A 21,008-nucleotide genomic window follows, 5' to 3' on the forward strand; every position below is an offset into this window, starting at 1 on the left:
GCTGGAGAATTCTAAGAATTCAAATTCATTGGTCTTAAAGTCACCAAGATTGAAAAACCACTAATCTATACCACGCATACAGTATTCTCAACGGCCTTTTTTTTTCTTATCATCACTGCAAGATGACGCCCACTCTCAAGTAATCTTTAACCAGCCTATGGAAGTGGTCATATACATCCATCTGCCCCTCTTTAAAGCAGCTGTAGTTTTCCTCTGTGTCATGCACCTGTCCTCCACAGTTCCTTTGATCCAGAGAAAAGTTGCATTTATTTTAAGGAGTTGCCAGCAGATGCTGTGCCAATCTCCCTGTTTCTGTGGATCAAAAGCAAAGTTTCCCCTGAAAATGTGAAGCCCCACATAGCCATATGTTTTCTTGGCTCACCCCTTTGCCATTACTCCATTGTGCAAATTGCATACTTTTTGTTGCCTGTTCCTCTGAAACCTTCATTTAGAACAGGGGTTTTCAAACTTGGCCCTTTTATGACTTGTGGACTTCAGTTCTAGCTAGCGTGCCTGGCTGAGGAATTCTGGGAGTTGAAGTCCACAAGTCATAAAAGGGCCAAGTTTGAATACCTCTGATTTATAAGCTTCTGTATAGCTAGTCCTTGACTTACAACCAAAATAAGTCATAAGTCATGACACTTGTAAAGCAGGTTGCCCATGTGACCAACACAATTTTATGACCTTTTTTTGCAATGGTTATTAATTTACTGCCATGGTCATTAAGTGAATCAATGGTTCACTATTGACTGGTGTTGCTAAAAACCGGAAGTAAATTTAATTTTTGATTAAAACATTGTAAAATGTGGTTGTGTAACTGTGGAATGCTGCAAATGGCCATAAATATGGGCTGGTTGTCAAGTACAAATATAGTCACATGACTATGGGAGGTGGGGGGCAGCACTCAGAACTTCTGAAACAGGTTATAGGTAGGATAGTTGGTGATTGATGATTGATAATCATTTAAAAACATAAACATGGATTTTATATATTTATAATGTATTTTATGTTTATCCTTTTTCATTGTCTGAAGTTTTTAATCATAATTTTACTTTCTTTTTATAAAAATATCTTATACATTATTTTTATTTTAAATTAGGAACGGTTCAAAAATATAATATCTGAAACTGTTTTCCATATAAAATTTAATGCAAAGTGCAGGCTTTCCAAAGGAATAAACTATAAAGAATAAAATAGAGCATCTTGTAAATAAAACCTCTATTCAAGCCATAGAAACAGAGTACAAAACAGAACTTCTGTATTAACATGTCTAAAAAACATTAGCTGAATAAAATTTATCCAGCTTTCAGCATTCATAACTTCAGATCTGTTGGTGATTCAGATGAATTTCTGTACATACAGTGACATCCTGAGGCCAAGATTAGATTTGCAATTCAAAAACTTTTACTAGAAAGTTGTGCTTTGGCAAAAACACTTCCAAATTGCTGTTGAGAAAAGGATATCATACTTTTAGTAGCTGAGCTCAACTCAAAGAAATTTTAACTTTTTAAGGTCCTTTACCCAATTTCTGTGACCAGGTTTATACTAACCCAGATCAACTTTATTTTAAATCTCTCTTGTTTTGTTAACATTTATACAAGTTGTCTCAATTCATTATTACCAAGTAAACCTGAAAAACTGAAATCTGTTCATTTCATTTTAGTATACTATGACTCCAGTGAACGTTATACATTCTTTCTCCATATTTAAACTGGAATCACTTTGTAATTGTTAGAGCCAATGAGCCAAAACTAATTAGACCTGTATCATTAGCATGTAATCTCTATGGATTTCGACCAAAGATGAAGGGTCTTGGTCCCCATTCCAAAACATTTAGAAATAACTCTCCTGCAATATCAGAAATTCGTTTTAAAATCCAAATCATTTTAGAAGTATGGGCCTAGTAGTTCTCATCTCAAAAAATATACTACGGCAACTGCAGGAAAGGTCAAATATGTCAAGATGGTGACTACAAGCTCACACTTGAAGCCTCATCCTTTTTTTACTTCCTCTGGGCATTCAGAATCAGTTGTGCTTTCTTTTTGGATACCAACTTGAATTTTTTCACAGACAAACATGTATCTAAACGTGTATGAACAACTTGCTTTCCTCTTAAAAACAACAACAACAAGGAACAGTAGACCAGTTGTCTTCTTTTGGAGCTATGGAAGATCTATCTCTCTCTCTCTCTCTCTCTGGCAAATCTCCACACACACACACACACACACACACACACACATATACAAAATTCACAGTCATCTTCTATCTATGCAAAAGTTCCTCATTCTTCAATATTATTCCTTGGAGGAAAATAATCCTTTGCGTTTTACAAGATGTGCTCTGTAAAGGAATGCCCATTTCTAAAATTCTGGTTTCAATTTTCTTTTGCGGGAAGATTCCCTGCAGCACATAGAGAGGATTTATTCAAGGTCTAAGCCATGTCACTTAAAACTGGATTTGTAGGTCCATTAAAAGAACTCTCTGCTTCCCTAGATGTATCCTTGCCTTTGAAATCATCACACATTTCAGCATCATCTCCATTTTCTTGACTCATAAGATGGAAATCAGATTCCAAAGAGTTATTCTCTTCTTCCTTGTTGGCTTCCTTCTGGATGTTAGTGATTTTCTCATGGCATTGGGCATTTTGTAGCTGTCCATTCTGGGCAGGATACAGGCTTGCAATAGTATCATATAGAAACTGATAATCTTCCTAAATGACATTTAAAAACAGAGAGTTAGCATATGTGCAAACCCATCAGGTATTCTTTTCTTTCCCCAAGCAGTAGTTTCACTTAATGATACGATAATGCTCTAAAAAATGAGAGACAATGTGCTGCCTAGACTTAATTACTTAATATATTTCAGTGTTCATAAATTTCTGCTACTCTCACACTTGGTTTTCATGAATACAGGAAGCCTTTACAATGGATTCTTAAATAAGAGATATGAATAACCATTGGCAAGATTTCCTAAATTATAGCTCGTTGCTTGTCCATCACTTGCTATCTGTCAATATCCAGCTGAAGAATCCAGATAAAACTCCATGTTCATTCTGTTTCCGAAAATCTTACTGTTTAGTGAATACACTGCATGGTAATGTCAAAGCAAAACTAACTCTCAGGTTCCCAGACACCAGTTCATAGAATTAAACAATGATTTCTTCAGCCAACCCCCCAGCATCTCACGTAGTCCAACAATTTCACTTTGTTATGGGAACAGTCTGCTTCCTCTCCACACCTGCTGTGGTGTCCTTGGAAAGGTTTCAGGCTCTCATGGTCTTCAGCAGAATTGTAGAGGTTTTGTTTCTCCATCTAACCCATTCTAAAGCAACACCTCCTCCCTCTTACTCTAATGGCAAGTTGAAACAAAGAGGCACATAGCTGCCAAAGTTTCATTCTTGACACTATCCTTCCCTGCTATAGCACAGAGATATAGCAGAGGGTCCCACAACAGGGACAGGAAGTATCTCCTTCCTTAAATATATACACCATAGGAGCCAAATTTACCCAGTAGTAGTTACTTCTTTGATTCAACTAAGTATGTGTTTTCTACTTTACTACTAGGAAAAATGTTCAACATTGAAGAATTGAATGACTGTCCAAAATAAATCAAAAGGCAATTACATTCAATAAAGCAATTGTTGTTTGGACTCTGAACATTTGCTTACTGAATGATAATGATAATGGAAGTATTTCTAAAGAAGAGATAGACTTTGGAAAATAAAATAAAATAATTACTAATATAATTTACTTACAAAGGAGGAGACCATTTCTGGTCTGGCTCTACGAAGAGCTTTCACAACTTGGAAAACATCTATTACACCTTCAGTCTCAGCACATTCCAAGAGATTTAGCAAAGCACAAAATACTCCCGTTTGCTTAGAACCATCACTATAAATATATATATTGTATGAAATAAAAATATATATTAGTTAACAGTGGTAGTGAAATGGAAAGACTAACAAAGCTCAACAATGTATAATGTATGTCCATAGGAGAAATGAGAAAGAACTGCTAAATCTTAAATTAAGAGGAGGGCTCACTGGAAATTCTTAAACTATAGATGAAAAAACAAACAACTTACTTTGATATTAAAGCAAATTTACTACCATTTTTGAAATAAGTGAAGAAACATTCAAATGAATTAACAGTTCAAAGAATAACAAAAAAGGGAGAGGGGATTAAGTACAATAATCCATGGTTCTTAAATTTGGCCAAGTCTTGGAAGTAGATGAAGAGTTCAGTATTGCACTCTTGAATAATTGCAGAAGACTTAACTTTTGATTTAGGGCTCTGGGCAAAATATAGATTACTGACTTTATTTTATTTTATTTTATTCCATTTTTTATATGCTGCCCATTTTGCTCTCCATCTTGCTTGTTTGGCTTACTGGTTACATATGTGTGCAGTTGAACATAATAGGTTTGTGCTTCCCTGTTTCATTTCAGTTTTCTGAGCCCTGTCCAAATTTCTAATTATTAATCATTGTGTAAAGACAGGTGAAAAGCAAACTATGGTTTAACATGTGTGTTCACTGTCATGCTCTGAGAGCTCCATTTTTTTTCTGTAGTAGCACCAACCTTTTGCTGAGTTGACTCTATGACACAAGTGCTGTAGGCTTTCTATAAGAGCCTCCACTGCACAGGATTACAGATATTTCATAGATTCAGGTAAAACAACTTTGAATTCAAATAGAATGAATACTTATTTCAGAGTTTGGTCCTGGCTAACATATCCACCATGATCAAGAGTACTGTGAGAGGAAAATAGACTCTAGACTAAAGCAGTCCAGAAATCTTCCTTTGGGTAGGATCCAGACATGATTATATAATTGATATAAAATGGATACTTTAACTGTTTTTATTTCTGCTGTATACCACACAGAGTCTCTTGTTTGTTAGATGTGTGGCTATATAAATTAGCTTAATTAAGCAATAAATAATGTTGCTTTTTTTGAACAAATAATTTATATAATAGCACGAAAGACTTGTTATCATTCCTGTCTGTGGTTCAATGTGGTGTGGATTCCCAGGAAAGGAGGGGCTGCTTTTCAGAGGGCAAAAAGGCAGTGGATCTTGAAAACAATGGTTTGCAGGAAGAGGCTTAAAATGGCTCCTCCCTAGATTCTCCCAGAGAATATCTGTATTATGCAAATGGTTTCTTTAGTCTGGCAAGATTCTGTCTATAGGTAAAGGTAAAGGTTCCCCCGCACATGCGTGCTAGTCGTTTCCGACTCTAGGGGCCGGTGCTCATCTCCGTTTCATAGCCGAAGAGCCAGCGCTTGTCCGAGGACGTCTCCGTGGTCATGTGGCCAGCATGACTAGACACCAAAGGCGCACGGAACGCTGTTACCTTCCCACCGTAGTGGTCCCTATTTTTCTACTTGCATTTTTACGTGCTTTCGAACTGCTAGGTGGGCAGAAGCTGGGACGAGTAACAGGCGCTCACTCTGCTACGCGGCACTCGGGATTCGACCCGCCAAACTGCCGACCTTCCGATCGACAAGTTCAGCGTCCTAACCCACTGAAGACTAATAAAGGAAATTACTCTTAAGTAACTGCATCAATCTTTTTAGCAAGGGCAGAGCTTTCCTATTTATGAAACTGTTACTATACATTTGTACTCTGCCTCAGGATCAAGAACTATAGAACATAAAGTAATCAGTGGTGGGATTCAGCCAGTTCGCACCACTTCGGCAGAACGGTAGCTAATGTTTTGTTGCCCAGGCCCAGAATGGACTTCCGGAAGTGACATCCACACAGAGAACTGGTTTTTCACATATTTGAATCCCACCACTGACAGTAACCTATTTCAACATAAGTATTATTAGCTCACAACAGACCTTCAAAGCATGTCAAAATACCAATAAAGATGATACCTACCCACAGTGGACAACAAGTGGGACATTCCTGATCTTGTTGGTCATATTTGCTTCAACTGCATCTTGGGTTGAAAACTTCTGTTTGAGATTCTGGATCATGGTGGTTAAGTCTTGAGGGGTTTCTGGGAGAGCAGAACTATCCCATTTATGGTACTGATATTGAAACACTTTCCTGTTGTCTTTCCTCTGCAACAAACGCAGGCAGAACAAAATAAACCATGAAGGTTCAGAGCCTTATTTGTACATGCACAAAGTTCAAAACATTTAATCTGGAAAGGCTGGCGTAGTGCTGACCCAAATGATTACTTTTGCTGCGGAAAACCAAAGACCTCACTAATGCTTCCTCAAAAGATTACTTAAAATCTTAGGAGCTATGAGCTTCTTTACTGAGATTATAGTGACTAAAGTGTTTAGTTGCTTAGTGCCTTGCTCAAGTTTGTCAAATAAAAACACGAGTTGACATTTACGTAGCTGTGTGGGGTGTCTTCAGCCTGGAATAGAGACAGAAGTCTCCTCTGCCCAATGTTTCCATGTAAGGAAAAACACCAACCTGAAACTGTAAATGACACAGACTTTTAAGAAGGATTTAGCATCAACACATAAGTGACTCTCACAGACCTGTTTCCCAATATCTCATTGACTAGGCTATTTCTACAACGAATGAAGGTGAATATACGTGTCCCAAGATACTGTTGCAGGATCCAGTCTACGCCAGTCACCGGGACAAGCAGTTTAGTCTTCCGAGCTTTCAGACATGTGCTGGAGCCCATCCTCAGGGAACTTCTCTCCAGCAGAATGAGCTGGGGAGAACTTAGAAAGAAATTCCCCAAAGATGGGCCACAGCATGCATCTGAAAGTTCTGAAGACTAAACATCTGGTCCCAGTGACCTGCCCAGATTGGGTCCTGTTTCTACAATACTTCCTGTTTTACACTTTCCTTCTCTCTAGTAACGGGTCAAGCCTCACAGTTTTATTGTTATTGTTTCTATTTCTGTACTTGTGTTCAAACATATTAAAAAGTATAACTTAAAAGAGTTAAAACAAAAGAAAATTATTTAAATAGAAAAATAAAATTACTGCAAAAAATACATAGGCATTCTTGTAAAGATTATATATATATATGTGTGTGTGTGTGTGTGTGTGTGTGTGTCAAATGCTTGTTAACTATTTTTAGATTACCTTGCTAGGCCCCAAACATGGGACAAATCTTTATTTCCTGTGTCAGCCTAACCTGAAGGCCATCGACAGGCAGTAGTCTCCCCTTGCTTCTCAGCTAACAAAGCGAGAGAGAGCCTGTGGCTTAGAGGTGAAAACAACTGCCTAATGTGCAATCAGCCCAGGTTTGAATCTCAGAAGGGTATGGCTGACTGATGAAAACTAATAAGTTTGAAATGCATATCAGTCTCCCTTAATTCTTTGTTAGCAATTTAAAATTTACACACACACACACACACACACACACACACACACACACACACATATACATATATATATATATATATATATACACACACACACATCCATCCATCCATCCATCCATCCATCCATACATAAAAAGGTAAAGGTAAAGGTTCCCCCGCACATGCATGGGGGACGGTGCTCATCTCCGTTTCAAAGCCGAAGAGCCAGCGCTTGTCCGAGGACTTCTCCGTGGTCATGTGGCCGGCATGACTAGACGCCAAAGGCACACGGAAAGCTGTTACCTTCCCACCGTAGTGGTCCCTATTTTTCTACTTGCATTTTTACATGCTTTCGAACTGCTAGGTTAGCAGAAGCTGGGACGAGTAACAGGCGCTCACTCTGCTACGCGGCACTCGGGATTCGACCCACCAAACTGCCGACCTTCTGATCGACAAGCTCAGCGTCCTAACCCACTGAGCCACCACGTCCCTTACATACATACATACATACATACATACATACATACATACATACATACATACATACATATATATATATATGAATGAGAGAGAGGTAGAGACAGAGAGATAGTGATAGAGATGGAGATGGAGATGGAGATAGAGATAGAGATAGAGATAGAGATGATAGAGATAGAGATAGAGATAGAGATAGAGATAGAGATAGAGATAGAGATAGAGATAGAGATAGAGATAGAGATATAGGGAAGGGAAGGGAAGGGAAGGGAAGGGAAGGGAAGGGAAGGGAAGGGAAGGGAAGGGAAGGGAAGGGAAGGGAAGGGAAGGGAAGGGAAGGGAAGGGAAGGGAGTCTGCATCATGGTTTAAATTCATGATGCATACCTAGTGAGTTGGAGATCATTAGAATCCCCAGAAAATATGGCCAATGTTTGTCATGTTGGCTGAATTATAATAGTTGAAATCCAGCATAGCTGAAAGGCATCAAATGAAATGCTATGAAATGAATCCTATTTAAACAGCAGTAAATATGCCTTCCTCATACAGGCTACTTTAAATAATTTGAACAGTTATAGTTTCTCTCCAATCTGTGTGCATTAAAAGGAATCTATATCTCTATAAAGATAGATAGATAGATAGATAGATAGATAGATAGATAGATAGATAGATAGATAGATAGATAGATAGATAGATAATAGATAGATAGATGATAGATAGATAGATAGATAGATAGATAGATAGATAGATAGATAGATAGATAGATAGATAGATAGATAGATAGATAGATAGATATCTCCATCAGTTCAATATTTGGAAACATAGTACTGTAGCATTTAAAATAAAAATTTGCTTAATGATATTAATAACATATAGAAAAAAACATGGACACTAAAGAAAGTAGAAAATGAAACTTTGGAAGTGCAAGCAAAAGCCAGAGACGAAGTAGATGAGGATGAATAATTAGTCCTTTTACCTTTACATGAGTTATATCAAAGGCACGAATGGTGTAATTGGGACTACAGCTGCTATCTTTTAGTTCAACTGTGATATTATCGTATGTCATTTTTTCTTTGTGCCAATACTGCGCACAGAGTTCCTAGAATTGAAGAAAGACTATATCAGTGTTTCCTGTGTGGAAGAAACGTACATGGAAATATGGACAAAATAAAATGAGTTGCCTTGAACCAAGTTATATAAGAGCAATATACAGGAAATCCTCAGCTTACAACCATTTGTTCAGCAACTGTTTGAAGTTACAACGGCACTGAGAAAAGTGACTTACTTCCAACCAGTCCTCCTTACTTACAACAATTGCACCATCCTAGAACAACCCAGAACTAAGGAGAAATTTCCTGACAGTCAGAACAATTAATCAGTGGAACAACCTGCCTCCAGAAGTTGTGGTTGCTCCAACACTGGAAGTTTTCAAGAAGAGATTGGACAGCCATTTGTCTGAAATGGTATAGGGTTTCCTGCCTGAGCAGGGGGTTGGACTAGACGACCTCCAAGGTACCTTCCAACTCTGTTATTCTATTCTATTCTATCCCCATGGGAACATGATCAAAATTCAGGACTTGGCATTTGGCATGTATTTACGATGGTTGTCGTGTCCCAGGATCACATACAGGTAGTCCTCAACTTACACAGTTCATTTAGTGACTGTTCAATGTTACAACGGCACTGAAAAAGTGACTTATGACCATTTTTCACAGTGACGCCCTTTGCAGCATCACCATGATCGTGTGATCACAATTCCGATGCTTGGCAACGGGTTCATATCTTTGATGGTTGCAGTGTGCCAGGGGTCACGTGATCCCCTTTTGTCACCTTCTGACAAGCAAAGTCAATGGGGGGAAGCCAGATTCACTTAACAACCGGGTTACCGACTTATCAACTGCAGTGATTCACTTGAGGCAAGAACATAAAATGGGGCCAAACTCACTTAACAAATGTCTCACTTCACAACAACAAATTGTTGGGCTCAATTGTGCTGGTAAGCTGAGGACTGCCCGTAGCGGCCATTTGAACATCTTCCCAGCTGGCTTCCAACAAGCAAAGTCCATGAGAGAAGCCTGATTTGCTTAGCCAGCAGAGTAATAACCACTGCAGTGATTCAGTTAACAACCATAGCAAAAAAAGTTGTAAAATTAGGTGAAGCTCACTTAACAACCACCTCAATTAACAAGCAAATTCTGGTCCCAATTGTGCTCAGTCATAACTTGAGGGCCACCTTTACTTGGTATTCCACTGAGGGGGAAAAAACCAAACCAGCCATTCTCTTTCTCTTGAATAAGGTCGAACTGGATCATAGGGCATAAACACCTGAAGATCTTTTCAAACAGATGAAACAGAGTCATGCAGCATGAAGCCCTATTTTAACTACTCTTATGAGCAATCGGATGTGCACACAGACCTATTATTTAGATATGCAAAACTACCATAGTATGGGGAGAAATAGGAAACCAGGCTGACAAAAACTGGAAACAAATTGCCTGGATGAAAGGTACGGATGCTTCTTTCACCAATTCTTGGAAATGCTAATGTGAAAGGCCAGATAGCTCCAGGATATTTCATGCTTCATTGTGGATGATATTTAGGGAGAAGTTCATTTAGTATTCTAAATTAAACCTAATTTTGCATTTCCAAACAAATATACAGTTAGGAACACAATATTAAGATTTCAAAATGTTAACGTGCTTATTTATTTGTACCCGCCTTTATCATTTTTACAAATAACCAAAGGCAGCAGACATATCCAAAATTCCTTCCTCCTGTTTTCCCCACAACAACAACCCTGTGAGGTTGGTTGCACTGAGAGAAAGAGCAACTGGCAAAGGTGGGATGAGAACTCGCAGCCTCCCGCATTCTAGCCTGCTGCCTTGACCACTTCTATGCTGTTTTTCATCTAACACAGGGGCCTTCAAACTTGGTCCTTTTCACTTAAATACTTACAATCACTTACAATCCTCTGCCTTTCAACCAAGGATAGGTACCACTGAGGTAGATTCAATTGGTATATTTGTTTCTTAATGGATATGCTTTCAGTTCAGGGTATTTCTACAATGTTTGGTTTAGAGAATTGAAACTTCGGCATTTTTCCATAACAGAAATATAGTCGCAATATGACTATATAGAGATAAATTCGCTCACCTGATTGTCCGTCAGCATAACAATAACTTTGACTTTCTTTTGATACACCATGTTCCAGAAGTCACCTATTGTTTCTGGAAGTGGTCCTTGTGTTGCTATAATTCCATTTTGAGTCCAGTAACTCTGTTAAATAATAAATAAATAAGTAAGTAAGTAAATCAATCAATCAAAACCAATAGTATGAAAATTTTTAGGGAGTAACATATACCAGTGCATATAAATTGAATGCATGGTAAATTAGAGGAAAGATAAATTACTGTCTGACATTGCTTTAAAGATCATCCATGCAATCAAATAAAACCAAAAAAGGCAAATCTCTGTTGATTCAGTTAATTCCTGATATAATGTTCAAGAAAGCAATATATACTGATTCATATGTTTGTATACTTCTATAAGATGGTCTCAGCTCTGGCAGGTCAAGCCCAAGCACTATCTGGCAGGGTGAGCTCCTGTCACTCGCCTCAGCTTCTGTCCATTTCGGTGGGAAGACGAGCTGGTGCTCTGTGCAGATTCCTGATTGCTCTGAACCTTCCCGGTTGCATCACCCATTTCTGAGGCAACTCCAGGAAGGGAGAGGGCCTTGGGTTACACTGCAGGAAGAGCTGCTTATCTTTCTCTCTGGTGCGAAGCCATCTTGCCCTTCTGTGGCGTACGTTGGGAAGTGTGCAAGTATGTCCTATAACAGGCTGGTATCTTGGCAAACCAAACTACTATTCTACAACAACATTGTGGTCTCCTGGCTACTGTAACAATGCCATGTGCTAACAATAATAATATCCATTGAAAGTAGGAGGGGAAGAAATCAAATATTTTTACGTTGATGCAAATAAATCTTTTAAGGACATTTTAGGTTTCTGTGTCATGAAGAATGCCTTTTCATTAAATGTTTTTTTAAAAAAGTTGGAAAATAACTTCAAAGACAAAATGAATCAAGTACACATACCGGTACAAAGGAAGCATTGTTCCTCTTCGCAATCACTATCCTCCTCAGAAGAATCGGCATCAAGTTCACTCTCTCTGCTCCCTTCTTCTTCATGTTTGAATAACACTCTGTTGTAATCATCTGTACAACAAGAAAGTCAAAACATACAAGACAAATAGCTTCATAGAAGTTAATAGCACATCTCAGTTATTCATAAACCACCATACGAGCTATGGCAGCTTAACAGTCCTGTTAGTGTAGAATAAATTATACAAAGAATTATTATAATCACACACAAGCTGGATCTTCACTGGTGTTAAAGATGGCAGCCATGCCTGCTTGACTCTCTCTCTCTCTCTCTCTCTCTCTCTCTCTCTCTCTCTCTCTCTCTCTCTCTCTCTCTCTCTCTCTCTCTCTCTCTCTCTCTCTCTCTCTCTCTCTCTCTCTCTCTCTCTCTCGTCTTCTACAGCAGTCAATCATCATTCCTTGACCACTAAATAAGACCACTCAGTTTTATTGGGCTACTTCAGAAAATGCACACTTTCATTGGGGACAAAAGAAGCAACCCACTTGCTGGCAAACAAGGGTCAGCATAGCAAGAGCACTTAGACTTATATACCACTTCACAGTGCTTTACAGCCCTTTCTAAACAGTTTACAGAGTCAGCATATTGCCCCCAACAATCTGGGTTCTCATTTTACTGACCTTGGAAGGATGAAAGGCTGAGCTAACCTTGAGCCAGTGAGTTTCGAACTGCCAAAACTGCTGGCAGCCCGCAGGCAGCAGAAGTAGCCTGCAGTACTGCATTCTAACCACTGTGCCACCACAGCATAGCTTATTAGTATCTGTCTTGTAAGCTCTGAACTGGTTCCTCCTGGGTTTCCATGTGAATTTTAAAATGCTGATGTTAATTTATCTATACACTACTAAAGCTCTTAGGTCTGTCTATTTGTAACGTTTAACTGGGTGAAATAGTGCACTATAAGGCAACAGTTTTTGAACCAAGGAACCTCAAATGGGCGAACGTACAGAATATATCCAAAATCTAGGATCATTACACTCAAAGAATTGAAATTTGAAATGTTGTGCCCACTTCAGCACTGCCAAGCGGTCACATTGCCGTGGTCAGCAGTTGTCACATGAAGTCATTGCTCTGATTGCTTCCCACAAGTCTATGAGGAAGTCAGAAGGATAGGCACTGGGGAAACCCAAGTCCTGGTTTGTCCTTAGCCATGGAAATTCACTGAGTAACTTTGGGCCAGTTACTCTTCTTAACCCAACCTATCTCACAGGGTTGTTACTATGGGGAAAAACCAGGAGGAGGAAAAAACCTGTACAACATTTTGAGTCCTTATGAAAAGTGGATATAAAATTAATTAACAAATAAAGGTGATAAGGAAGACTTGGAGGTAGGTGTAAAATTACAAAGGAACTAAAAGTGCATTCATTCATCTTATATTTCTTGATTCCCCCCCCCAAAAAAAAAATTGATTGTATTGCTTAGATGACTGAGGCAAAAGCTAATATTTTTGCAAATTACTTGGAGAAATGTGTGGCTTCTCACAGTAGCAGGAGATGTAAAAAGAAAGTTTCCATGCAGTTTGTTATAAAAGTTCTCAAAAATTGTTTTAAAATTTAATGTTATTTTTTAAAAATTTCATGGATCCTTTAGAACAATAAAACTCAGAATATGTTATTTGCAGATTTCCCTTTGCAATACTCACATGGAATTACTGTGGAACTCCGGTTTTTCTGTCTGTTTTCTTCTTTTCTGCCAGCTTTCTGATTCTGCCAGTTCCTGTATAAAGGCAGTCGCTAAAAAAACAGATGTACAAAAGAAAAGTTATAATTCAGCAGAAATCCTAAACTGTATCTCACCACTATACTGTGTTTACTTAATTTTAAATGGCAATCAACTAAAGTGACCAGAAACCAATTGGCAATGACACAGAGTATTAACATTCCCACCCCTGCTTAAAATTAAAGTGTTAGTTTAGCAGTCATTTGCTGTATTTATTTTATTTTATCCATTCATTTATTTTTTAAAAAGGTGTCCCTATGGACTTTACTCTACTAATCATTGCTGACTATAGGAAACAGTGTTCATCGTTTCAAGGTCATGAAGTGCTATTACCTTCCCACCGAATTGGTACCTATTTATCTACTTGCATTTGCATGCTTTCAAACTGCTATATGGGCAGGAGCTGGAGTGAGGTGAGGACGGAAACTCACCCATTACAAGGCGCTCAAGTCTCGAACCTGGGCTGCTGGCTTTCTAGCCGACAAGCCCAGCATCTTAACCATTAAGCCACTGCATTGCCTCATTTATTTATATCCCATCATTATTATTTTCACAAATTTTCACTCAAGCCAGTGAACATATCCTTCCTCATATTCTCCCTGTGAAGTGGATTAGGCTGAGAAAAGAGTGACTGCTCTAAAGTCACCCAGCCTGCTTTCAAGGCTAAGGTGGAACTTGAACTCATGGTTTCTTGCTTTCATGTCTGGTGCCTAAACCACTAGACCAAACTGGCTGTCTCTGTACGTCCAGACAAAAAAATCCTATTTACCTGAAATTCAGCTTCTAGCAGAGATGGATCATTGGGAGAATCCTTTTTCTTTAGCTGACTGAGATAGTTGGGAAGTTCTGAAACAAAGACTTCTGTTTCGCCAAACTGGACATATTCAACCAAAGCATGGTGGATCAAGATGTACTGTGCCTAATGGGTCCAAGGATTGCAGATTTTGTAAATGGAGGAAATGGAAAGTTGCAGCAAAAATGGGACTGGTAATTGAATCAGTTCAGCATTGCATAAAGTAATATATTGTATTTGAAATGAAATTATTTAAAACTCCCATAGCATATATGTTATAAAGGGAGCTTATAGGAACTCTGTTTTTTTTTAAAGAGTTTTTTTAGTCCCTTTGAATTTTAGGGTGATTGTTGCAGAAATCTTTACAGTTGTAGGCAGGTGAAATAAAATATCACAATATAACAAAGGTGAGAATTATTTCATACATTACAGAAAGGCAGTGCTAATTAATCAAACTCTTTAAATATACCTCCACTTGAACCATGAGGCATCGCTGACGTCGTAACTTTACAATATACCCGTATACATCAACTCGTCCTTCAGCTTCTAATGCTTCCAGCATTGCATCAATCCCAATATAGGTTCCAGTGCGTCCTACACCAGCACTGTCATAATCATAAATTTAAAAAAATACAATAAACATCATTCAAGTTACTGCTGTTAAGATTGACAGATGGGAAATATGCAAGATTTCTTCTTAAATCAGTTCAACTCAACTCACAGAGAGTTTGATGTTTGATAAAGTTATTTCTCTCATTACACATTGATAATATTCCTTTTATTGTTTAAATTGTTAAGTAAAGTTAAGCAAATATATTGCTTCAATTGTTCAGTAAAGATTGTGCATTCGTATCAGTATGCAGCTTTTATCAGTATCATGTAACTGGATATGTAAAGGAAGATCAATTAAGTACAAGCTTATTGAGGAAAACTTATTTTACCTGCAATGGACTACTATTGGGCCACTAAAAAAGTTGCTTAAAGTATTGACTCGGCGGCGTAGCTTGAGCAGAAGATGGGGATCATCGGGTACCCCATGATCTGGCCAGCTTGTAAACTGAATGTGGGTCACATCTCTCCCTGATGACTTATCTCTTCTCTAGAAAAAAAGTCAGTTTAATGTCAGTTAAACATCAAAAATTCCATGTAGTAATCATTGATTAGTCTGACATAGGCCAGAACTAGGGCAAAAATATGGAAAAGAAAATGAGACATGAATCAATAAACCACTGGTTCATCTCATGATTCTAGGCATTTGGATATTATAACTATCATCTGGATATTACATGAAATGTCTCATAGACAAGTATCTACTTCTGTCAACCCTATTAGGAAGACCAGAGAGAAAATCAACTCCACAGGAAAACAAAAACTATAGCTTATATTGATGTAGGCTATAATAACAGAATCTTGCAGATCTTCTTCTTATACTCCAGTAAATCAGGAAGGCATTTGCTTGAATTCTTTCCAGATATTATCTTGTTTCTCAGTACCTCACGAATGTTTCAATCCTCTTTGCCTAGGTAGAGTTCTTGCATATTCTGCCAAGGTCATCTCCCTTACTTTCTACAATTATTGAACAAATTGTTACAAGTTTTGGTGTTCTTACTTACATGGTTGATGTGCAGCTTCTGAATTATGTAATCTGGACACACTTCACATTCATTTATGCTTACTATAATGTCCCCATAAGATGCAGTCTCTGCCTCCATTGTTGGCCAGTACTTGGCACATTTGATCTATGGAAATACAAAGATGCTCAATTATTTTAGCAGGATGGAATGTACACTTTCTGCTTTATTGCTAATCAGTTGGGTAGATTTTCAGTTTGTCTTTGTTATTGGGTATATCACTCTAAAGACACTTTTACGCAATGAACTAGCGCAAAATATATTTAGATTTTCTTCTGCCTACTGCCAGCAGTTCGATCCTGACTGGCTCAAGGTTGACTCAGCCTTCCAAAGTCGGTAAAATGAGGACCCAGATTGTGGGGGAAAATATGCTGACTCTGCAAACCGCTTAGAGAAGGCTGTAAAGCACTGTGAAGCGGCATCTAAGTCTAAGTGCTATTGCTATTGCTAGATGGTTGTATGCTGCATGTCAAGCTTGGCCAAAGCTGGGTGAAGAAACTAAAGTGGTTGTTCACTTTTATTCCTTCCAGGTAGCATGAATAACAAACAGGTCTTACCAGAAAAAAATGGCAGCAGTTCAAAATAAGTTTAACATTCATATCAAAGTGAATCTTTTTTATGGGCATAGACCAGCATAGGCTTAACATTAGCATAGGTAAGAGCTATTTTCTACTCTTGTTTCTCCCATTCCAGTTCTGTAACCAACTTTTAATTGAAACAGATTAATTTGCTTAGAATACAATTAATAAAACAAAAGGCAAAGTGCTAAACCTCAAGGCCATTATGTACGTCTTTATAGCAAAGATGTTTCCTATTAAATTAATCAGCTAAGCCAATTATTTCAACTTTCACTTTCAATAGCCATTGACACACTGGAATAATGGGTGGTTTAAAAGTGGGGTTTTTTCCCCCAAGTAAAGGAACTAATAAATCACACAATGGATATTTTTCTTTCACCTTGCTGCCTTCCTCACAGCGAGTCACCATGACAACAATGGTTGCTTTTTGTTCCCAGATCATTCTCCAGAAATCATCTATTGTCTCTTCCTTGGGACCTGACAAAAATATTACTTTGATCACGTGAAACATTTCAAGGTAATAATTAGGGATGGGCTAATTTGTCAACTGTAATATCACAGTTTGCCTTTCTCCAGCCCTAAATAAATTGCATCTCATTGCTTCACTGGTTTGTAATTGTTTTTCCCGCAGCATGAATATTTGCAAAAGTGTTCTTTTCTTCTGTGGTTAGCAGAATATAACTTTCTCCAAATTGAAGTAGCACGGTGGAAACATACATGCAAATATTCATATATTCATGCATTTTTGTATATTTTAATAATAATCATTTATTAATTCTGTATGTTTTAGAAGGAATTTTCATTAATACACACACACATGAATTTAATTTTATTTACAAGAGTCCAATCAGTTGGTATTTGTCTCTAATATTGCTTTATTTCTAACTTGATATTTTTTCTTCTTGTTTATTTGTTTTATACTGTTTTCAATCAATTCCATTTATTTTAACCAAATATATTTATTTCTAATTAAAGAACAGAAATTAAAAAGATGAAATGACATTTATCAACAGTAACCTAGAAACCAACATTTCAATAAAACCCAAGGTAAACCCACTGTTTATTGCAAACATTGACAGTTTTTCCATAACAGAAATTATATGCAACAAAAGAATTCTGTTTAGGTTGTCTCTTTCAGATATTGTATTATTTGTACATACTCCATACACACACACACACACACACACACACACACACAAACACGTACACACACACACACACACACACACACTGCGGCGTCTCAGGGGGTTGGGAGTGGGGGGCACTGTTTTACAGTGGTTCTCCTCCTACCTCCTGGGCCGCTTGCAGTCGGTGTTGATGGGAGGACAGAGGTCCACCCCGAGATCTCTTGTTTGTGGAGTCCCTCAGGGGTCGGTCCTCTCTCCCCTCCTGTTGAACATCTACATGAAGCCACTGGGTGAGCTCATTCGTGGTTTCGGGGTGGGGTATCACCAGTACGCTGATGATACCCAACTTTTTCTTTCCACCCCTAACCAACCCAGTGATGCCCTCGCCGTGATGTCCCGTTGCCTAGAGGCGGTCCAGGTTTGGATGGGGAGAAACAGGCTTTGTCTCAATCCTGCCAAGACTGAGTGGCTGTTCATACCGTCATCTCGGGCTGACCAGTTTTCTCCATCATTAGCAATAGGGGATGAGGTGTTACCCCCCGTTTATAGGGCTCGCAACTTGGGCATCCTCCTGGATTCACAGCTCAGTTTTGAAGATCATATAGGAGCCGTGACCATGGGGGCCTTTGCCCAGATTCGCCTGGTGCGCCAGTTGCGGCCTATCTGGACTGAGATGCCCTACACACAGTCACTCATGCACTTGTGACCTCCCGGTTAGACTACTGCAATGCCCTCTACATGGGGCTGCCCTTGAGGACCACTCGGAGGCTTCAACTGGTGCAGAATTCAGCCACGCGAATTCTCCCATGTAACACCTCTTCTCCGCGAGCTGCATTGGCTTCCGGTTGCCCTCCGGGTGAGATTCAAGGTGCTGGTAATGACCTATAAAGCCCTAAATGGCTTGGGTCTGGACTATCTAAGGGAACACCTGCTGCCGGCATCAAGTTCCCTTCGTCCTGTGCGCCCCCACAGGGAGGGCCTTCTCAGGGTACCGCCGGTTAATGAATGCTGGTGGGTTATTCCCAGGGGAAGGGCATTCTCTGTGGATGCGCCTTACCTATGGAACCAACTCCCCACGGAACTTAGGACTGCCCCTGACCTTCGCTCATTTCTCCGGGACCTGAAAACCTGGCTCTTTGAGCTGTTTGGTCCAGACTGTGGGGTTGTTAATTTAATTGGGTTTTAGATTTACTTTTGGGGCTTGAATTTAATTTAATTGTTTTAATTGATTTTGATTTTAATTTTTGTATTTCATGGTTCTATCTGCCCTGTAAACCGCCGAGTCCTACGGGAATAGGGCGGTATACAAATTCAATAAAATAAATAAATAAATAAATAAATAAATAAATAAATAAATAAATAAATAAATAAATAAAAACACACATATATTTCATTAGGAGTATAAAGTAAGTATGAATACATACTCCATACTTCAAGTGAAAAAAAATAAATTAAAATAAAATATGAAGGGCCCTTGGTGGTCTCTGAGCTGAACCAAGCTCAGAATGCACCAAGGATCCCTCATTTCAATCCTGAGCTACAAATATTCTCTTTTATTGGTAAAATAAAATATTTGTTATTAATTGCTACTAAACTGAATGTGTTTTTAAAAAAAATTAAAAAAACAAAGTGTGAATTTTAGGTGTCTTGGGTTTTTTAAAAAATATTTTAAACTATTTTAATTGTTTTCTGGACTTTGTAAGTTACCACGAGCCTGTTGGAATGGGGGCCATAACAAATTCAAACAAATAAATCCTTAGAGATGTTTAACAAGAACCAACTAAACTTGGTTTTTTTCCCAATATGACAGTTCATTAGATACATGATATTTCATTATCTTTGTACAATCTATGGAACTGAAATAAATTAATCCCTAGTGATGGCTACCGTGAACCAGCTAAAGGTAAATATGGAACTTAAAAGTTTATTATTTTGCCTGGAAGCAACTTTCATTTTATTTATTTATTTATTTTATTTATTTAGTTACATTTATATACCGCCCTATTCCCTGAGGACTCAGGGCGGTTTACAGGGAATTAAAAATCCAACATACAAAAGTTAAGAACCAAATTAAAAAATATTAAATTGACCCTGTACTCAATTAAAAATAACCCCAATTAAAAATTCCTCCTTAAAAGTTGCAATTTGCCCAGAACATAAAAGGAACAAAGCAAAGAAGATATAACTGCATGTTCTTAGGCACATAAGGAATGTGCTGCTCTCTAGGATAGAAAGAATAATGGTTGAGCATGTCGTGATGTAGAATGGGAAGGAAACTTCCACAGCTATACAGGTACATACCAATTTGTTTTATGGTATGAAAGGGGCCACCAATTCTGCTTGGTGGTCTAATCAGAGACAATACAGGTAGCAATGATTGTATTAATTCATTTCTATGTGCAATTCAATGTCAGAAGGCTAATACAAACCTTGTGCAGCAATGTATTTTCTCATTTCTTTGAAACCCTATGATAGAAAGTCATATATAAGAGTTAGAAGATGATAAACAATGTCTGACTATGTTTTTGCACATTTCAAATGAAAGTCACTCACATCAATATAGCTTGCATTTATGTAGTCGTATCCCTGCTCCCCAGGGCTTGAGGCAAGCTCCACACGATTGTAATCATCTTTTCATATGGAAACAAAAATCAAGATCAAGAATATCAATCAATATTGTCAGTTTGGTATAATTTTTAAAAGCAGGTAGGGGAGACAACAACTTGAAAAGTTCACGTTTGCATGATGTGCTTACAGGGGAGGATATCGATGTAGCGGTTTTTGTTCTGGTTAAAAGTCTTGCGTGCTTCTTTTATAGGGTATTTACTGAAGACTCTGGGAATGCTCTGCAAAAGACAATATCCATCTGAGCAAAAAACCTCAGGTAAAAAACAAATTCAGAGAAATAGTGTGAGCTCCTGAATCCCTGTTTGGGGTTGTTGTTGTTTTTTGGCAGCTATTCTGATTCCAGTTTTCTAGTTCCATTTTGTTTAGCATAAGACCCAAATAATTCAGCAGGATATATTTCTAAATAAGCCTAAAACACAATAATTGAGGCCTATTAAATAAATAATGTAATCTGAATAGAGACATAAAAGCGCTTGTCTTCATATTTATATACATACTTCAGATTATAAAGAGACTGTATAGCCCTATTCAGACATACTGTATTTAATCTAATCTCCCTGATATTGAAAGGAAGGGTTTTTTTTATGACGCTGCAATCCCTTGCTTTGGGGTACAGTCAAGGC

The 21,008-nt window shown here is 38.2% G+C and overlaps 1 protein-coding gene across 1 annotated transcript in view; it reads right to left on the reverse strand.

Annotated features, from left to right (window-relative positions):
* Positions 1-1,241: 1,241 nt before the first annotated feature.
* Positions 1,242-21,008, reverse strand: part of PTPRC (protein tyrosine phosphatase receptor type C) — an 80,919-nt gene continuing 61,152 nt past the window's right edge. Inside the window, 17 exon segments of the mRNA XM_081324361.1 lie at positions 1,242-1,445; positions 2,506-2,710; positions 3,755-3,890; positions 5,882-6,066; positions 8,729-8,851; positions 10,906-11,028; positions 11,849-11,870; positions 11,872-11,968; positions 13,552-13,642; positions 14,398-14,547; positions 14,891-15,026; positions 15,363-15,520; positions 16,035-16,160; positions 17,010-17,107; positions 20,187-20,223; positions 20,311-20,387; positions 20,513-20,603. Of these exon segments, the coding sequence (XP_081180487.1) occupies positions 1,408-1,445; positions 2,506-2,710; positions 3,755-3,890; positions 5,882-6,066; positions 8,729-8,851; positions 10,906-11,028; positions 11,849-11,870; positions 11,872-11,968; positions 13,552-13,642; positions 14,398-14,547; positions 14,891-15,026; positions 15,363-15,520; positions 16,035-16,160; positions 17,010-17,107; positions 20,187-20,223; positions 20,311-20,387; positions 20,513-20,603 (1,893 nt within the window). The 3' untranslated portion in view covers positions 1,242-1,407.

The sequence above is a fragment of the Vipera berus genome (genome assembly GCF_964194415.1).
Source record: "Vipera berus genome assembly, chromosome: 3".
NCBI classification, from domain to species: domain Eukaryota; kingdom Metazoa; phylum Chordata; class Lepidosauria; order Squamata; family Viperidae; genus Vipera; species Vipera berus.